Source organism: Miscanthus floridulus, chromosome 1 (assembly GCF_019320115.1).
Source record: "Miscanthus floridulus cultivar M001 chromosome 1, ASM1932011v1, whole genome shotgun sequence".
NCBI classification, from domain to species: domain Eukaryota; kingdom Viridiplantae; phylum Streptophyta; class Magnoliopsida; order Poales; family Poaceae; genus Miscanthus; species Miscanthus floridulus.
In genome coordinates, this window is record NC_089580.1 from 176,716,784 (window position 1) to 176,737,173 (window position 20,390).

Consider the following 20,390-nt stretch of genomic DNA (forward strand, 5'->3'; position numbering starts at 1 on the left):
GACATAGTGCCGCCTAAGGAAGCTGGGGAGGTAGAGGCACCGACTATGCCGAAGGAGGCGCTCGTGGAATCGGCGCCCGCACCTATCAACATGCCTAAGGTGGGGCAGATGGGAGGAGGCACGATGGCTCGGACTTCAGAGCCTAAGCTACTAGCCTCCTCTGCCATCGGAGGGTCCACTCCTGAGGGAGCACCAGTGATGAAGGAGGTACCGTCAGCTCCAGTTGGGCTAAAGTCGATGGTTAGGGCTAGGCCCTCGTGGTCCCTTGTCCTGCCTAGTGTCGATCCGCTCATGTGGGGAAGAAACCAGCTCCATTAGGCCAGGCGGCTGGACCCGAGCAACTTGGTGTTCACCCTCAGTGACCCAGCGAAGGTGAGGGACTGGATGAGCGTGCACTCGGGACTTGAGTCCATAGTCTGCTCTCTGACCGGCGCATTGTGGGTGTTGAAGGATGACGTCACCCTAGCCAGCCAGGTTTGTCGTGTCTTCACATTTTCTACTTTCAAGCCCTGTTTATATAATTCTAACCTAAGTTTTTTTTCGTAGTTCCTTATGATGTGTAGCCGGGAGAAGTCCATGTTCCTTTGTTGCAAGAGGGAGGTTTGGGTGCTTGCTACCAAAGTACCATGGCTGCAGGAGGAGGTGGCGAGCCTCTAGACCAAGGAACGGGAAGCCTATCAACACGCCGATGAGGCTGAGGACAAGCTCAAGGCTATGGTCACCAAGGTCGAGGAAGATGCCATGGAGCTTGGACTACTCCGCCTGGCACTCGACCTTGCTCGTCAAGAGAGCGCCGACGCTCGGCGCGCTCTCGAAAATGAGCAGAAGTTGAAGGAAGAAGCTGAGGGCCTAGGTGCCGCCTTGGTCGGGGATGTTGGCGTGCTCTAGAGGGATAAGATGGTCCTCGAGGAGCAAGTGAAAGGTGAGGCTCTGGTTACCTTTTTGCTTGATGTTTGTAGTCGGTTTTCTGATGCTCTTTGATGTTCGGCTTAGGTAGTCCTATAGAGGCAACTCTCTGAGGTGCAGGGTCAACTCTAGTCGGAGAGCGACGACCACGACACCTTGTGCGCTGCCATCGGGTTGGTCTTCAATGACCTCGGGGTCACCCCGGCCGTGGAGACGAGCTCGCTCATAGTCTGGGTTACCCAGGTCCAAGATTAGGCACGCGCGCTCGCAAGGGAGGCCCTGTACACTGGCGTCCATCGCACGTTCGCCATCGCCTGCTCCCACTACATTAGCATCGACCTGCCAGTGATCTGTGAGGGCTTCGCGCCTGGCTACACTGACACCAAGCTGGACAAAATTGAGAAGGAAGCGACTCCCCCAACGTAGGACCTAGCAGAGAAGGTCGAAGAAGAAATCCTGCCCAAGGATGTTTAGTTAGATAGCTGAGTCCAGCATCGGTCTTTTTGTAAAGACTTTTATTATGGATGGAAATGTTGTTTGGCTTATATATAGAGAGGGAGAGTATATTCAGTAGCCAGCTACAAAATAAGTTATTCTATAGCCACCTCCATTTACGATAATTTTATATATTAATTTACGATAATGTCAATACATATTTATGATAGTTGGGTTACTATAACACATGGGGATATTTACCATAACGTTATAGTAAACCACTTAGCAAGGAGTTACTATAATCTCGTAAATTAACATAGTAATTATTGTAACTCAAAGTGACTATAGAATAAATTATTTTGTAGCTAGCTACAGGGTAGTAGTTCTATATATATATATAAAGTTTGTTGCGATCTGACCCTTGTTTTATGTTAAGGCATTAGAAACTTAAGTTACGAGCGACTAAGTAATGATTACGCTGGTGAGCAAGCGATGCCATAGCCATCGGGGCGTAGGGTTTTTGCATTCCGACCAGTTTTACTCATCGTTAGCTTTTGACAACTCTTATTTCTAGGTCTTGTCATAAAAAATAAGGGTCAGATGGCAAAATGTTTCTGAGTATATGTACTCCTATCAGCCCTTGAGTAAAACCCAACCCTAGGTAGTTGCCGAGGTCGGGTGTTACTAAAGACCGATCAGATCGGAAGCGAACCAGATAAGAGGTAACATTTTTCATTTTTTTAGAAACATTACTTAGTTTGATAAGCATATTGGAAGCTTCGGAACAGAAAGACTAAGGGTAAAAGTGACGTAGCTGTTCGATGTTCCAGGCATTGGCGATGGCTTTGCCGTCATCAATCTTGAGCTTGTAGGTGTCGGGTCAGAGTACTTATGCGATGATGTACGGTCCTTCTCATGGTGCCGAAAGCTTATGGCGATTTTTGTTGCTCTAGATGCGGCGAAGGACTACATCGCCTATGCTAAAGGCGCCCCCGGCATATCCAAGGGTTTCCACACAAAGATGTCTTGATTAGTGCGGAGGAAGTCGACGAGCGTGCCTTCCTACTTGGGGGAGAGGGCGGTGGCGATGCGCACCATCTTGTTGGCAAAGTTGTCGGGGTTGACGAGGACCTCCTTGACATTTTCCACAGGCTCAAAGGATCCGGACGCCCGCTTCGCATCGGGTGCTCCTTCAATGATGTCCTTTCTGATGGCTACAAGCTCCATGGAAGTAAGGGTTGCCAAAGCGAGCTTGTAGCTCTCGACCTCGCACTCGTAGGCCCTCTAGAAAGAAGTGCCGATGGTGATGACCCTACGTGGGCCTGGCATCTTGAGCTTGAGGTAGGTGTAGTTGGGGACGGCCATGAACTTCGCGTAACATAGTCACCCCAAAATGGCATGGTAGATCGGGGGGAACCTAACTACCTTAAAGGTGAGGGTCTCTATCCTATAGTTGGATGGATTCCTGAAGGTGGCAGGCAGGTTGATCTGCCCAATCGGTATGGCCTGCTTTCCCGGCACGATGCGTGGAAAGGCGCCCTAGTCGGCCCAATGCACGATCGGTTGATGCCCATGGCATCAAGTGTCTCTATATACATGATGTTGAGGCCGCTGCCTCCATCCATCAGTACCTTAGTGAGCCACTTCATGCCAATGATAGGGTCGACCACAAGTGGGTAACTACCTAGGTGTGTGATGCTATCCGGGTGGTCAAATCAGTCGAAGGTTATGGGAGACCCTAACCATTTGAGGAAAGCGAACCTAGAAGGCTCAACTTCGTAGACCTTTCGGTGCACGAGCTTCTATCGGCGCTTGGAACCAGATGCCTCTGGCCCACCAAAGATCATGAGGTGGCCATCCGGCCACAGAAAGTCGCCGTCCTTCTCTCTGGCGTCGTCGGCTTCTGCCTCGACCTTCTTCTTCTGCTCCCATTTCTTGGATCCACTGGTGAAGAAATGCTTCATGAGGGAGCAGTCCTTGTACATGTGTTTGACGGGGAAGGCATGGTTTGGGCATGGCCCTTCAAGCAGCTTGTCAAAGTAATCGGGGGTGCCCTCGATCGGCGCTCGATCGGCTTTTTGCTCGGCGGCGGCCACGAGCAAGCCCCCATGCCATTTCCGATTATTCTTCTTATTTGAACGGTCGGACAGGCCTTCATCGGCATCCTTGTCCTGCTTCACCTTGCCTCTAGGGCGATTGAAAATTTCTCCAACCGCCTCCTCGTCGGAAGTGTGGCTGGTCGCGATATCGAGGAGTTCCTTTATAGTCTGTGGGCCCTTACGTCCTAACTTATGGACTAGGGATTTGCATGTGGTCCCTAATAGAAAGGCTCTGACGACGTCGACATCGGCGACATTGGGGAGCTCGTTGCACCGCTGGGAGAAGCGTCGGATGTACTCATGGAGAGTCTCTCCTGACTTTTGTCAGCAATTTTTCAAGTCCCAGGGGTTCCCAGGGTGCACATAAGTGCCCTGAAAGTTTCCCACAAAGATTTGTTTCAGGTCCACCCAACTCTGAACGCAATTGGGCGGAAGGTGCTCCAGCCATGTTCACGCTGAATCGGCTAGGAACATGGGGAGATTGCGGATGACGATGTCATCACTGACCGCACCGCTGGCCCGACAGGCAAGCTGGTAGTCCACGAGCCACAAACTGGGGTTTGTTTCCTTGGAGTATTTTGGGATGTTAGTCGACAGGCGGTATCCAGGGCGAGCGCCGCCTTGAGGATATGCCAACCGAAGGCCTGGGGCCCTATTGGTTCGGGACTATGACTCTGGTCCTCCTCACGGTCGTAGCGTCTACCCCATCGAGGGTGGTAACCATGGCTGGCCCCCTCCCCCGCATCGCTATGGGTACGCCGGTGAGCGTCGAGGGTGTCGTGCGCGTCACGGTTGCGGTCGAGATGCTCCTACATCGGAACCGTGATGCATGGCCTGCCACCATGCGGTGCCTGGTGGACTGATGCATCCTTGTCGGGTTGCACTAAGGGCGTGCACTGGCTAGCGTCGAGCTCCCGTCGTTGAGACAGCAAGCTCTCAGTCTGCTGTATAGCCGCACGCTCAAGCAGCGTGTGAATCTCACGGTGGACCCATTGATCCTCAAGCGTCATAGGCCCCATAAGCCCCCTGAGCAAGACTATTGTAGCTGTGATGTTCTGGCTTGCCCAAACGAAGGGCGAGAGCGCTTGATCATCCTCGATGATCCTCCAGTTCACGTCACGGGCCATGGCGCTTGCGCGCCCCCCATCTCCATGGCGCTCGATCTCACGATCGAGCTCTGCGCGTTCCTGCTCGAGCTGGAGTCACGCTTCCTCAAGCTCTGGGTGCCAAGCTTTCAGTTGATCCACCCATAGGCGGGGTGGGGCTCCTACATCTCCCTCAACCTCGTCATCGAGGTCATTCATTGGGGTAGCCTCCTCCTCGTGGATGCTTTCGACATGTCCCTCGGGGGTACCTGTCATGAAGCATTCACGATTCACGAGAGGGGTGATGGCTCCCCCTGCTAGAGTCAGAGCCAGAGGGCAACTCCGGCTCCTCTGCGAGGAGGTCATGGAAAGACTCCACGATGTGTTCAATCACCCCCACAAACTAGTCGTTCACGGGGGATGGAATCATGCGTTGCACCACAAAGTGGCCAACGGTCTCTGCGGCATTGCGGAGACCGAACGAGAGCACTGTCGGGGCGCTCCGGATGAGGTATTCCAGGGAGAGCGGCTCTCCCCCGATAAGTTGTGCCATGACATTGGCGAACGAGAAGGTGAGGTGGCGCAGGCCCTCCCAGGACGGTTGGAGTCCTAGGAATACGCCGAGCTGACTCTCCAACCTCCTGTAGTCGAAGTCGAGGAGCTGGCCGCTCCCGAGGGCGTGGGCCTCCGGTGCATGCAGCTGCAGTTCCTCGAGCGCCTCGATGATCGCGTCGAGGCCGGTGGAGTGGAGGGGTTGAACGACGATGGGCGCCCGCACCAGCTCTCCCTCCGCCGTGACGATGAAGTATAGGTCCCCGAAGTGCACGTGTGCGCCTAGGACCTAGCTGATGTTGTGACTAGCCATCTGAGGCCTGGTGTTGATGTCAAGACGCGCAAAAGTACCCCTACCTAGCGTGCCAACTGTCGGTGTTTCAAATAGTTGACCAGTAAATTTGTATATTGCGCGTCTGACCCGGATGGTGTGCTAAGAGGACACGAGGATTATACTGGCTCCGGCCAAATGTCCCTTACATCCTTCTAACAAACCTCAACTTTGAATGAGTCCGGTTTTCATCGACCAGTCCAACTGCTCAGACATCTGCCTCAACAGCTCTGACGCTCGTTCAACCGCTCGGACGCTTGCTTCAACATCTCGGCTCCCAATTAAACTGGTCAGAAGCCTACACCTGATGATCGACAACAAGTTGGACAGCTCGAACAAGCTCCACACGGTGTTGCTCAGCGGATACAAGATGTTTGGGGACTAGATGTGGGGGTATGACCCCCGATACCCACAGGGCTGTACATGGGCTGAGCCGCTAGGGGAGGCCCAGCCCGCAAGACTACGCCGCGCGGAGCACGACATAGGTCAGCGTGCCTCGCAAGACTGCGTGAAGATCTTTGGCGATCAAGGATGATCTGTTCGGATATGCTAGATTCCACAATCTCTGTAATTCCTATCTTGTAAACCGATCGAGATAGAAACAACCGACCCGTAACCCTACTCTCGGGCTATATAAGGCGGGTAGGAACCCCCTTGTTTTAATCCAATCTCTCGTAATACAATCCACAAAGACACAGGACGTATGGTATTATGTCAGATTGACGGCCTGAACCTGACCAATCGATGTCTCTTGCGTTCTATATCACCATCTGGTTTCCTCACGTGCACCTCCACCGATTCATCTACTACCGTGGGCATACCCCTCTGTAGATTGCCGGACGTATTTCGTCGATAGCCGGCTAGGTGGTGGGGACGGCGGTCGCATAGCTTAGGGGCTCTGGCGGCCACGGAGACAACCGAGCCAGGGAGGGACGGGGGCGTCGCGGCGTCGCCCCCGAGTATGGCCAATGGCAGAGCTCCGCGCGTGAGGAGGGAAGGGAAGAAGGCGGACGCCGCGGGCGCGCTAGGTTTCGCCATCCTAGCGTGTCGGAGCTCTGGTGAACTCTAGCGTGTCCGCTGCGGGGGCGACGAACATACCAAGGTGGACGATGAACAGTAAATCGGGTGTTGCAACACCTGAGTGCAGGGTAGACCGACCCAATATAATAAGTTATGAGTGCACGTGATTTGATGAAGAGATTCTTATATCCATGCCGGCATGCGTTTTTTATGATGAGATTCTTTCGGTGGTAAGTAACATTCCTGTCGATAATGAGACCACGTGATGACTTCATTAATTTTGAGATAAGTTGATTCAATCTGGTAAAGGCTGGGGTCTAGTTCATATGGGAATCGTAAAAAAAATTGTTAGCCACTGGACTTGCAATGTTTTATTCAAAAAAGTTTATGTGAAAGTTCTTAACGTTCCAATGGGAAACTCGACCAACAAAATTGTTTGTACCGGAAAACTGATGGCAAGAAATTTTCTTTTCCTTTTTATCATGTCGACGGATCACTGAGCAAATCGTCGGGGGTGTTTAGGTCACCCCATACTCCAAACTTTGACACTATGTAAAAAAAAGATTCTCCGTCACATCAAATTTGCGGTACATGCATGTAGTACTAAATATTGACGAAATCAAAAACTAATTGCACAGTTTGGTTGTACTTTACGAGACGAACGTTTTGAGTCTAATTAGTCAACGATTGGACAATTATTACCAAATATAAACGTAACGCTACAGTACCACTACAGTAATTTTGACGGTTCAGATTCAGGCAACTAAACGAGGCGCAAAATGGGCAAACGAGGAAATTCCGCACTTTCCTCAGAACAGCGCAGTTGTCAGCGAGAAACGCGCCAGTCACCCAGTCCATCGGATGACTACGTAGTACGACCAGAGCCCAGAGGGCACAGAGGCTCGTTGAGTTCAACAGAATCCCGAATCTCAAACCAAAATTTTGAATTATCCCGCTCTCGCCTCTCCGTTCACAGCCTCTCCACCCACTGAACGCCAATGACACGCGGGCCCATGCCGCCACGAGAGTAAGCGGACGTGAACGGGGGCCGCACCGGACCAATCGAGCCCCTCTAATCCGCCGCGCCGCTCGGCGTGCGAACTGCTGAAGTGGGCAAAGAGGTGGCTGCGCCGCGTTAAGGCTGTCCGCACCGTGGACCAGCAAAGCGTGCGCTACGGTACCGGCCGCACCGCTAAAGCCTGCACCGCTCGTCTGCAAAGCGTGCGCTACGGTACCGGCCGGTCGATGGACCACTATTCCTGAAGGAGCTGCGTGCCGTGCGCTATCCATGACTGTACATCCCAGGGGGGAGAGAGAGAAAGGGGAAGGAGGAGAATAAAATATGGAATAGTGGATATAGAGTATGTGATAAAAATAACACGGATGCGGGAGAAATGAGTATAGAGTAGAGAATCTCGATGACTAGAATAGAATAATTCTTCTAAGAGATGGAAATAGAGGTGGATGAGTACGGATAGACTGAGAACCCTCCCCCTGCTTTCCCCACCCATCCACACGCAATCAGGCCCTGTTTAGATTCCAAAAATTTTCAACTCAAAGTGTCACATCGAATCTCGCGGCATATGCATGGAGTATTAAATGTAAACGAAAAACAAAACCCTCCATTCACTCTTCCTATTCCAGAGTTCCTGCTCTGCCAGCGCGGGGCTCCGGCCGGCGAGCGACGGCATAGCGAAATTGAAAACTGGAAATTTGGAATCAAAATCAGTTTCAGGTCTAAATCTAAGAAGGGAAGCTTGCTCAGTTGCTCTGCTCGCATGCAAGGAAGGAGCTGGGTAGCCAGCAACGTCGCAGCGGGCAGCGGGCGGGTGGTCGGCGCCGGTGCAGAGCGCAGAGCGGAGGGGGCGAGGCCATGGAATCGGAGCGCGGAGCAGAGGGCTGGAGGGGGTGACGGGCGACGGCGGTGGGCGGTGCAGCGTGTGCGACGGGCGGCAATGGCAGTCACGAGTCTCGCGAAGCGAGCAAGCTATGGAGCGAGAAGGCAAGCCCCGAGCGGCTCTAGTGCTCTGTTGCCTGGCCTGCTTGTGTTGGGCTGTTTGATGGACCAAAAACTGAAGACCTGCTCTCTTGTTACATGGGCCACGACTTGGGCCATGGCCTGGGCTGCCCTAGTGCTGGGTCCGCCCATGATCTATCACCTTGATGATGATGTCTATGTCAAGGTTACTCCATTTAGCTTGCATTGCTCCCCCCGTCTCTTCTTTTGCTACCTCGTTTGCCTTTTTTGTTACGGTACTCATCGCAAATATAGGATCATCGTTGCTTTCCACATTGCTGTAAATCACCATGCATTCATTTTGTGATTAGTTACCTGAGCTTGCTTGCTTGCAAAAAACTGAGTTTCTACACCATTGTGTTACTTATTCGCTATGGTGGATATTAATGGTTGTTTTGCAAAACAAGTGCTAAACTATAGTTGACATGGGCTAATATTTTCTCCAGTACACGTGGACATTTTTACCCCATGCTTGTATTTATAGTATTCTCCTGGTGGTCTAAATGTTTATGATAGCATGAAATTTGAAGTGCGCTGTTACTGCTTATAGAGCAAACAACTTCATTCCTTTTTTATCTCACACAGTAAATTCTTATTCAGGACCTCAGGTAGTAGACATGTTGTGGAGGTTTTTTTTGTGTGTGTGTTTCAATGCATAATATGGTTTTAACAATTCATGTGCAACTTCTATTTAGTCTTTGTTATTAATGTTTGCCCATGATTCTTACTTCTGCAGTCTGGTCCCAACGAGGAAAATTACATTGGACGGATTACAGAGTTTTTTGAAGGACTAGATCATGGATCCTATTTCACATGCCAGTGGTTTTTCCGTACAACAGATACTGTAGGTGGCAAGCTATTTGCCCATTTCTTAGAAAGAAGGCACCATGTGTGACACAGACATTTCTTTGCAGGTTATCTCACCAAAATTACTAAAATTTCATGACCACAAGCATGATGAAAAGAGAGTTTTCCTTTCAGAGGAAAGGAATGATAACATGATTGAGTGTATAGTCTCAAAGGTTAAGATCATTCATCTTAATCCAAATGTGAGTGCCTTCATTTTCATGCATGAATTTTTCATACTTGCTCCATGTTATTTCTCATGTTTGCTCGGAATTTTTTTAATGTGTTTTTTTTCCTGAACTAGATGGCTCCCCAAGGTAGAGCTCAGTTCACTAAAGATTGGGACTTCTATTATGACATGTCTTATTCAGTTGCATATTCAACATTTGCAAATCTGCCAGCAGGTAACTGTTTTTATATAGTATTTCTGATCGATATTGCAGTCATCACAGATCCACCAATTTCTGTTTCAGAAAGACTTGGATAGAACATGTGATGATTAATTTGGAGATGAATGTTCTATGTATCATGTTATTAATTTTTACTGCTTGCATTGTTATGCCTATTTTTTCTTTGTGTATTTTGAGGGAGTTGTTCTCTTGTAGATAATGATGGTGTTTCAAGCAGTGAAGCATCAAGCATTTCTGATGATGCTGTTGATTCTTCCAAGGAAACACTAGTTTCTGGCTTTCAGGCATCATCTGATGTACACACAAAAACAGCATCATTGCTGGATCTTTATTCTGGATGTGGCGCCATGTCGACTGGGCTTTGTTTGGGTGCCGCGCTGTCCAACTTTAAATTAGATACTGTATGTATCGTGCATACAATTTATCAGATATTTAGATATTTATTAGGTGCCAATGAAGATATTTTCTACTGGGAATGCTAATATTTGCAATCTTGTGCAGCGATGGGCTGTAGACATGAACGCACATGCTTGTGAGAGTCTTAATTATAACCACCCACGTTCAAAGGTTATCCTTTCCACTGTCAAACTGCTACCAAGTGGCTTACCTGCTTAGAGTCTACTATACAGAAATCATGACTAGTGTTTTTGTACTTCTCTTTTGAAGGTGCGAAATGAAAAGGCTGAGGATTTTCTTGCCCTTCTTAAGGAGTGGGATGCACTTTGTAAGAAATATATTGTCCACAAAGACACTATATTGGAATCTGAAGTAGCCCGGTCCTTAACTGATGATGGAGATGAACCTCTTTCTGAAGACACATATGAGGTAGAGAAGCTTCTTGATATCTGCCATGGTGATCCAAATAGCAGTGGAAAAGTTGGCCTATGGTTTAAGGTACTAAAAAGTTGATTGTATGCACATGTGTTTGCTTTTAGAACTCCAGAGTTCATTCTTTTGTATTCACTCCGTTCCAAATTATAAGATGTTTTGGCTTTTCTAGATATATTGCTTTTACTATGCATTTAGACATAGTGTACATCTAAGTACACAGAAGAACTATGAATCTAGAAATGTCAAAACGTCTTATAATTTGGAACGGGGGAAGTATTTATCTTGTTTTTAATATTTTGTATTGGTTACTTGAAACATTTTCATAAAGATCTTTCTTAAGCTTGTTGTGACTTACAGGTGCGATGGAAAGGATATGATCAGAGTTATGATACATGGGAGCCAATTGATGGCCTTAGGTTGTTTTTACCATTTTTGTTTCTGTATTATGTTTTGTGTACATTGTCTTATGCATTATACATGTTTCAGGGGTTGCCCCAACTGTATCAAAGATTTTGTAGAAAGAGGATACTGGGAAAATATTTTACCCTTGCCTGTAAGTATTTACGTTTTCTGGTTTGTTTTGGCACCTTTGATGTGTTATTTGAATGTTCTTCCCCTTACAAAGGGCACTGTTGACATGATCTGTGGAGGTCCTCTTTGCCAAGGCATCAGTGGATTTAACCGATTTAGATCGCGTGAGGATCCACTGAAGGATGAAAAAAACAAACAGCTGGTTGTTTTTATGGATATCGTGGAGTATTTGAAGCCCAAATACGTTCTCATGGAAAATGTTGTGGATATATTGAAATTTGCTGATGGATTCCTTGGGAAGTATGCATTGAGTCGGCTTGTAGCCATTAATTACCAAGCTAGGCTTGGGTTGATGGTCGCAGGATGTTATGGGCTACCACAATTTAGAATGCGCGTATTTATCTAGGGAGCTCTTCCATCAATGGTTGGACACTCTAGCTCTTTGTTATTTTACTTGCTACATTACAGAGTATGGTTCAGTAAGGATGTATACCTTTACAATTTAGGTACTACCAAAGTTTCCGTTGCCTACCCATGATGTTGTTAAGAGAGTAGTGCCAAATGCATTTGAGGTAAGAGACTAACCAGACAACATACCAAATTTCTTTTATTGACATTGTCTAGCTACTATGCCACTTTTGCAGCAAAGTGTGGTAGCATATGATGAAACAGAAGCTCCACAGTTGAGGAAAGCTCTTACCCTTGCAGATGCTATATCCGATTTACCAGAGGTTAGTGATTTATATTTTACCTTGTCTTTACCCTTTTGTTAAGATTCTGCTTAAACATTATTTATGGTATTCTTTTTCTGTTTGCACTATATATTATTTTCTACAGGTTGGAAACCATCAACCCAAAGATGTGATGGACTTTATCGTTGGCCCTAAAACAGAATTCCAACGCTACATCCGGCTTAACCGTAAAGGCAACCCACCAAGTGTTACCAATTGAACTTGATAACCATAGAACAATAAGTGACCATGTGTAATCTTTATTATTTGTATTCATAAAGTGATTATTTTTTCCTTCCAAATATTCAGTTGGTGGGTAGTTTTGATAACCCCTTTTGCATTTTCTTTACCATTTGATCGCTTTTGTATACTCTATTTATTATATTGTTATTCTGAAAATTCGGTTATTGTTCTAAGCCATGATGGACTACTCCTTCGATGGAGAGGTTGATTCTAGCGAAGGTAAACTGTTTGATCATCAGCCTCTAAGACTAAACAATGATGATTACGAGCGTGTGCAGCAGATTCCTCTTAAAAAGGTTAGCCAGTGATGATGAATATCATACTATCTATTGTTTGTCATGTCAAGTACTCCCTTAGCAATTATTGCATTTTAGGGGGCCAACTTCCGTGACCTCAAAGGTGTCAAGGTTGGCATCAACAATACCGTGGAGTGGGATCCAGACGTTCCCCGTGTATTTCTGTCATCTGGGAAGCCTTTGGTACCTACGTCTACTCTGCTATGTTTCACTAACTGTAATGCTTTTGGTTCCTCTTGTACTAACCATAGTTTCTCCGGTTAGGTGCCTGACTATGCTATGACCTTCATCAAAGGGAAGTCAGCAAAGTAAGTGTACTCAATGAAACTTCATGTTTATTCTATATAGAACTTGGTCTGTACACTTGTTTATGCTTTGCAGACCGTTTGGACGTCTGTGGTGGGATGAAATAGTTCCCACAGTTGTTACCAGAGCTGAGCCTCACAATCAGGTTAAGACTAAGAATTCCTTTATGTATCTACAGTACGAAGCCTGTTTTTTTTCTGGCGATTGAGCCTGGTGTTGCAAGTAGCTAGACAAGTAGAATTTCTCCTGTCAGAGGCCAGCTTGGCACTTAGCCGCTTGATTGCATTATATAGGAATAGCAAACTTGGGATACAAGAAGTTCTCAACTACTACAACATATTCTAGTGCATAAAGTAGATGCTGGCTTGGATGCTAAGGCACCTAAAAACAGCTAGACAGTGAATAGTAAATAGCTAAGTAGATAACTAGATACATGGGTAAGCACTAGGCTAAACCCTCACCTGGATGATCTTTTGCAGATTATTTTGCATCCCAGTCAAGCTCGAGTTTTGACCATCCGTGAAAATGCAAGGCTGCAAGGTTTTCCTGATTATTACAGGCTGTTTGGCCCAATAAAGCAGAAGTAACTTTCTCTACCATGTTCACATCAGTTCGACTGAACATACTGACTTGTTCGTTGTTTATGTATGAAGCTGGTCTTATTGTGTTGTGCGTTTTGGGTAGATTAGATGGAGATGGACCACTGTTCAAGCTGTCCAAGAGCTTTACGAGAACTCCTGTAGTGTTTTCAGGAGGTGAAGACGCAGATATGGAACAAGTGCTTGATTGATAATTTAGTTTGTGCAGCTGACTTAAGTGCATCGATATGATCTGATATAATCTTCTGTCAAAACTGGCAGTGTTTTGCTGGCTCTACATTTTTGCTATTCGGCGAACCCAGATTTTTTTTGTAACATTATTAGAATCAAAAGGATTCCACCAGCAATTTTGTCTGTGAAACTCTCCTCTATTTTTTCTCAAAGAACCAATTCTCTTGCTTTATTTGATGAATGCAAAGATACCACTGATTCCACCAGAAATCTTGCCCAGTTGTTTCAATGCTGAATAACTCTGCTGGTGAGGTAAGTTTTGTTTGCGAGAATTATTGACAGTTGGTAGCAATTTTTAGATTCGACTATGTTGCGAAGCTGAGTCATATGCTCTGCATCTGTGGATATTCTGCACTATGCACACATTTGTCATCACGGAAGGGATGATGGCACCGATGATCGTACGGAAACTAAGTCATGAGGTGTTATCGTTCGCCCCGTTCTGCAGCACTACTTAAGCAATATTTTTCAACGAACTAAAAGTGTTTTCCTCGTACAACAAATCAGCATAAGCCAAATTTCAGCGAAACGAACACATTTTGGGACACGTCCAACAGCAAATCTGTCAATCATCCAAGCTCCAATGGCAGACAGCATCCCTTTAGGCACTTGAGGCTAAAAATGAAAAAAAAAATACCAAGGAGGGCAACTGCTCTCGTCCTGGAAATGTGGCATGGTCGTCGCATGGCGGTGCGGTGGAGGTTGGGCTGTGACGCTTTGAGCCTACTTCCCTTTCCTCCAATTTTTTATAATTTGGCTTTTTTTCAAAGAAAATTTACATTTGACTCCCTGAAAGACTTAAACTCATCTTTGACCCTGAGGGTTGGCGTCGAGGTAACACGTCTCAGCGTTAAAGATCTTGGCTTCGAGGTGCCTGACCGTGCACAGCAGGAAATCCTAGATGGCGTTGACGTGACCGATACCTCGGCGCCACAGATCTTGACGTCGAGCTCGGCGCCATATATTCTGGCGCCGAGCATGCATTCAAAGTGTGCGCCAGTACCTAGCCTGACTGCATATCTCCATCCACTGTTGTTGTGCGATACTACTAGCCTACTACTGTACTCCTACCACTAGTAGCAGGAGTAGTAGAGCGCGTGAAGTGCGGGGGAGGAGGAGGGCAGCAGCTGGAGACAGCGGCGTAAATGCTGGCATCTGCGCGCGCAGCTGTTGGTAGCAGGAGTAGCAGAGCGCGTTTAGGTCCCTCGTCTCAACTGTTAAACCCCACCACCCCATCCCGATAATTTAAGTTCCAAGAATGATGGGGTATGTTTTTGGAAGGTGTACACATACATGATATGCACCGCGGCCAGCAGGTCTCCTTTTTATATGTACAATCCCATATATAGTTGTTTTAGGAAGTAGGAACCGGAGAACAGAAGGCGTTGATACATAATTTCATTTTTCTTTCATAATGTTCTTTTTATTTTGTACTTTCAAGCAACTCTTATATTTTAGCATTTTTCCATGGTAGCTGTCCATACACTTGCATTGAAATGTTTAGCGCAATGTGGATTTTTTTCTGAGTTTGTTTAAGGCAACGTATCAGGTGTAAACCAACCAACCTATGCAAACTTGAAAACTACCAATCAGGACCACTAGATGCTGATCTAATAGATGAGGTGAGAGGTGGGATTTTTTGCACTTAGGCCCCCCACCCGCTGGCCTTTTTTTGCACTTAAGCCCCCTCACCCCATCCGTTAGATCAGCATCTAGTGCTCCTGATTGGTAGTTTCCAAATTTACATAGATTAGTTGATTTGCACGTGATATGGTGCATTTGTTTAAGCCTTCTGAAGTGAATTTTCCATTCAATTCCATATCATTTTACTTACTGATATCTGTGGCAATAGCATGGGTAAATCTATATTTATTTCTTTTGTTTGATGCATGAATTTTCCTTTTCTAATTGAAAGATTACTTTGGATTTTTAGGGAAGCACTTTTGGATCCACTCGTGTCTAAGGGGGTGTTTAGATCCGGTGACTAAAATTTAGAAGGTATTACATGAGGGTGTCGCATGGGGTGTTCGGATACTAATAAAAAACAAATTACGGAATCCATTAGTACTCCACGAGATGAATTTATTAAGCCTAATTAATCCATCTTTAGCATATGTTTACTGTAGCACTATATTGTCAAATCATGACCTAATTAGGCTTAAAAGATTCGTCTCGTAAATTAATCGCAAGCTGTGCAATTAGTTTCATAATTAGTCTATATTTAATACTCTATGCATGTGTCCAAATATCCGATGGGTTTGCTGAAAAAAGTGCTACTCCTGCTACCAACTGCTGCATGCGCGCAAATGCCAGCATTTACGACGCGCTCTGCTACTCCTGCTACTAATGGTATGAGTACAGTGGTAGGCTAGTAGTAGCGCACAACAGCAGTGGATGGAGACATGCGGCGCCATGTATTATGGCGCGGAGGTACCGACTACGTCAACATCATTTAGGATTCTTTGTTGTGCACGGCTAGACATCTTGGAGCTAAGATCTGTGGCGCCGAGATGTGTTACCTCGACGTCAGGACTCGTGACGCCGACTCCTAGGGTCAAATATAAGTTTACTAGTATATTGCGCGCGCCATTGCGCGCGTCGGTTATCCAACCAAAGATGCAGCGCAGGATTAAACAATCATCTAATTTTTAGTAACCGATACGACAATTACTCATGGTCGTAGCATGAGGATGGTATGTACATATATTTTACATAGATGTGCTAAGCGCGGTAATGGTCCACCTTAGATGCACAGGTCCGGTCTGTAGAGCTAACATAACAGTTGACGACACTTGCAAGCTTTATACATTAGGGTTCATGACACATATTTTATAGACACGGTGACAATTTCAGGTAATTAAACATTGTAGGTCAAGCACTCGGTGATGACCTTGCTAGCATCTCGCTTCTCGGTCTCAGAGGTCACTATCTGTGGAGACAAAAGCTTCCTAGGTGGATGAATCTGTATGCAGATTTGGTTTTGTTAGCTCTCTGTGGTTTGTGAGGCATAAGGAGATTCAGTTTGACACTTCAGAAATTTACCAGGTCCTGGAGGCATATGTGTGCATTGAGAAGGCAAGTAAAAGCAGTCTAAAAACAGGCAGTAACCTGACATGGCTGAAGAGGTTAACTCGAGCATAAATAAATGTCACAGATGCATGAATCGAAATGTAAAATAAAATGTAAAAAAAAAGACTCACCAAAACAACAGATCGTTTCGGAATCCTAGGTGATGACTGAATCGGTAGGAAATTACTACTTCATCGCTACATGGCAAGGCCAAATAAAATAGTCTCTACTAACTGGACATGCATAATTTGGACATCGGACTAAACAAAAGGAACAGGAGAGCTTACCAAGTTAGCCGGCTGCATTGGCGTTCACGTTGTACATGTGCAGGCTGAAAGTAAACCCAACAAGAGGTTTAGTGCAATACAAAGCAAACACAGCTATAATCGAGCAAACCATAATATAATACTAAAGGGGTCAAACAAAGAGGATGAGATGGCAAAGTGGATAGGGAGGTGTCTAACCTTTGCCTAGGCAATATCACAGCTACATGGTGTGGTATAGTATAAGCAAGACCCCAAACATGGACCTGGACCAGTACATCCTTGTAAAACAAATAAAAAGGAGATGTGGACAGGTAATGGGAATCAAGCAAACGGACCAAAGTAAGAAAGGAAAGTTAGAATATCAAGATGTTGCTACAGCAGCAATCGGTGAAATGGCAGCACACATGCTGATCTCTTCTTTTCTGGCAGGTGGTCCAGCAACTACATATCTACCGGCAGCCTACAGAACTTGAAGCAAAGGAATATCGCATCAGTCATAAATGTATTAATAATTTCTAAGCAAAAGGAAGAGGCAGATGGCAGTCTGACAGGGCAACCATGTTTAAGCCTTTATAGATTATATCCCATAGGATTGTATGCCTGAGTCTTTACAGACCATCACAATGCATAGACGATCTAAGCATCAGAAGCACCCCATAGCCAGATAATCAGCAAAGAGAGAGAGAAACAAGAGTAAATTAGCAACATAAGAAGAACCAAGGCCTGTGCTAACTACCAATTACAAACATGACAAATTTTACCTGAGGGAAACAGTCTCTGTAACCAGCTAATGATGTGCAGAATCAGATTGAAGGAGAAATAGCATTATTAGTTGGGAAACAAAAATACACAGGCGCTGGCCGAGTCTGTTTAGGAAAAAAAAAACTTCAGAACATGTTTCAAAGTCTGCAAATCTTAATTAAAAGGCGATGTAGCTGGGTTTGAATGATCCAGATCAACAGGAAGCAGCAAGCGGCATCAGGTTGGCATGACAGCCATCCTAAACTCCACCACATGGCAATAGGTTTCGCTTTTTTTTCGTGGATCAAAACACAGTTGGAGAAGCCTAGTTGATATTAAGTTGTCAACTTGCATAAACCCATAGTTCATTGCAGGTGCTAAGATTAAAAAAATTAACCCATGTTATACTATAATTTTATAGAATTCACATAGATGATGTATGATATATGTCAGTTGAAAGAAGCATAAGACCACAAATAAACTAAAGTTAGTTGAATAAGATCATTATTTGGGTCACTGACTATTTTTGTAGTACAGTCAAAACCTAAATCAACCTCCGAAAGATAGACGTGTCCACAGCATACAGTGAAAGGCTAGAAGCAGCCAATTCATGATTTTGGCTGTAGCTGTAGCATAGTAAACAAATAGGAGGCATCAGAGTCTGAAGCTTTGTCATATGTGCTATGTCAAACACCAATGCGAAAAACTGGGAACAAAGGGAAAATTATTAAAACAAAGATAGAAAGAAGGAACAACCTAACAATTGCGGTAGAAGGTTTGCAGACATTCTACTACTAACCACATAGGTGAGTTTTGTTTCCCAGACTTGACAACAGGAATGGCAATATATCTTAAAACCTCGGCAGAACGTAGAAAGAGCATGATCTGTTGTATACCAAACACAGAAGACTGCAAGGCAAAGGCCCGAGATCATAGGCAAAGAAGATCGCAAAGGAAACCTTTAAAAAATTTAGAGGCCTCAGAAATATATCAATCATCGCGTGATGAAGATCTTGGAGTATCTAGACATTAGAATAGATGAAAAATGTCGAGTCTCTCACAAGATCTTGATCATTGTCTTATATTGTAGATCATAAATGGGTACGAACGATTACATCATAGGCATAACAACAAATGGATCAGTAGGAAGGAATGATAATGGCGCCTAGATCGAAACCAGTTATCGATTTCTCTTAAACAAAATTACGAAAATCAAAGTAAAATCAATACAAAGGGCCAGATCATAGACTAAGAAGATTGCAAAGGGAAGCTCTAAAAATTTTAGAGGCCTAAAAAACGCATGAATCATCATTTGTTCAAGGTCTTGGAGTATCAAGACATCAGAATCAGAACAGATGGAAAATGTCGAGCCTCTCACAAGACCTTGATCATAGCTGGGTAGTGCAGATCAGCATGGGTACGAAGAATCTGATCATAGGCATGAGAACAAATGGATCAGCAGGAAGGAATGGTGATGGTGGCCAGATTGAAGGATGGTTAACAACCAAAGTGGTCATTAGCAGGCTACAAAAACAGTAGGAAATACAAAGCACCTGAATGTTGCCTTTCATGAGTGAAGTTTAGACTAATAAAAGAAATCATGCTACAGGCTGTACAACAAAATTTTGAATTAGGCAACGGCCTATTAGTTACGTAACAAATGTAATCCGTAAGGTTTGAAAGGCAATAGTGCTCAACCCTAAACCGGTATGCTGAGTTTTTTTTTTGTAAAAAAAGCCACCACTACAATAAGAACCCCCCCAAAAAAATAGAATCAATGTCCACAAAGCCGATAAATGAGATACTCTGCAGATATAGATCATGTACAGGTCACATCCACAGGGAATACAGTAGCAGGAGGAAAATTATATTATGATCTAGATATGACAGTTCCGCAAGTGACCCAACTCCATAATAATTTGCAAAGGGATAAGCTGTGTGACTTAAGAAGGTAAAAACTAATAAGTAGAGAAAACCTAGAATCTTCTCAAGAAAGGAACAAACATTATCAGGTAGATGTTACCAATGTATGGAAGTTCCTTCTTTGCTGCCTAAACCCCTCAGCCACCCACAAAACACGAGAAAAATATTCAGGCCTAGTTCGTTCGGAACTCATAGCTTTTCTATGTTATAAAATTGAAATCCAGGAACAGATCGAACCTTGTGTAATAGTACGCAGCTTACATTTAATTTGAAGAATGCAGTAGTAAGTATACCAGCTAACTAATATACAAAGCTGATGGAAGGCATACATCAAACCACATATCATATGAAATCAGTATTAGTACAAACTATAAAATGCGAAAAATTATTTAGGTCTGTCACATTCCAGGTCATACACGTTTCATTTAAGGATTTTCACTTTGCTACTGGGAAAACCTCCACCACCACCTTGTTTTCAAAAAGCTGGAACCTGATTTTGGTTTAGCCGCAAGGCACTAAAGGTAGTCATAGAATAATCTTTCAAGGATATGAAGTACTTGTTTTGTCATCTAGAATGAGAGTTTTTTTAGTAGCATGCACACTGTACTATGAAGCCCTCGTCACAATATATCTTTGTATCGTCTATAAATTTAACACATACACCGAACCATGGGCACATATAAACAGAGAATGCCATATCGGTGCATATAGGAGCAGTAACAGAACTAAACAGAGTGTTATCACCTTTTGGCAGCCGGAGAAGCGAGACAGAGCAGAGGAGAAGCCAGCCGCTTCGAAGAGAATCCGGTCAGAAGCCGCTTCAAAAAAATCTGGCGGGGACAAGCTGAGCCATCGGTGGAGGAGATTGGACGGCTGGGACAATTTAGGGCGACGTGGATGGTGCTTCTACCCTAGAAGCTGA

General features: G+C 45.2%; 1 protein-coding gene and 2 long non-coding RNA genes across 3 annotated transcripts; 2 read left to right on the top strand and 1 right to left on the bottom strand.

Moving 5' to 3' along the window:
- Nucleotides 1-9,359: 9,359 nt before the first annotated feature.
- On the top strand, nucleotides 9,360-10,101 carry LOC136503347 (uncharacterized). Its single transcript, XR_010770753.1, has 3 exons — nucleotides 9,360-9,494; nucleotides 9,596-9,695; nucleotides 9,897-10,101. It is a non-coding gene; the product is annotated as an uncharacterized lncRNA (long non-coding RNA).
- A 1,212-nt stretch (nucleotides 10,102-11,313) lies between these two features.
- Nucleotides 11,314-13,429, top strand: LOC136467472 (DNA (cytosine-5)-methyltransferase 3-like). The gene is made up of 10 exons (XM_066466192.1): nucleotides 11,314-11,457; nucleotides 11,570-11,635; nucleotides 11,708-11,794; nucleotides 11,901-11,988; nucleotides 12,212-12,333; nucleotides 12,412-12,516; nucleotides 12,598-12,641; nucleotides 12,715-12,784; nucleotides 13,119-13,222; nucleotides 13,324-13,429. The coding sequence occupies exons 1-10, from the start codon at nucleotides 11,314-11,316 to the stop codon at nucleotides 13,427-13,429; spliced, it is 936 nt and encodes a 311-aa protein (XP_066322289.1).
- A 2,947-nt stretch (nucleotides 13,430-16,376) lies between these two features.
- LOC136503354 (uncharacterized) lies at nucleotides 16,377-17,318 on the bottom strand. Its single transcript, XR_010770754.1, has 3 exons — nucleotides 17,181-17,318; nucleotides 17,003-17,082; nucleotides 16,377-16,869 (listed from the first exon to the last, which is right to left on the bottom strand). It is a non-coding gene; the product is annotated as an uncharacterized lncRNA (long non-coding RNA).
- Nucleotides 17,319-20,390: the final 3,072 nt, after the last annotated feature.

Coding starts and splice junctions, on each gene's coding strand:
- LOC136467472 (XM_066466192.1), top strand. CDS start 11,314: ATGGAAAATGTTGTGGATATATTGAAATTTGCTGATGGATTCCTTGGG. Junction 11,989..12,211: donor CATCCGGCTTAACCGTAAAG/GCAACCCACCAA, acceptor TATTGTTCTAAG/CCATGATGGACTACTCCTTC. Junction 12,517..12,597: donor TGTCATCTGGGAAGCCTTTG/GTACCTACGTCT, acceptor TTCTCCGGTTAG/GTGCCTGACTATGCTATGAC.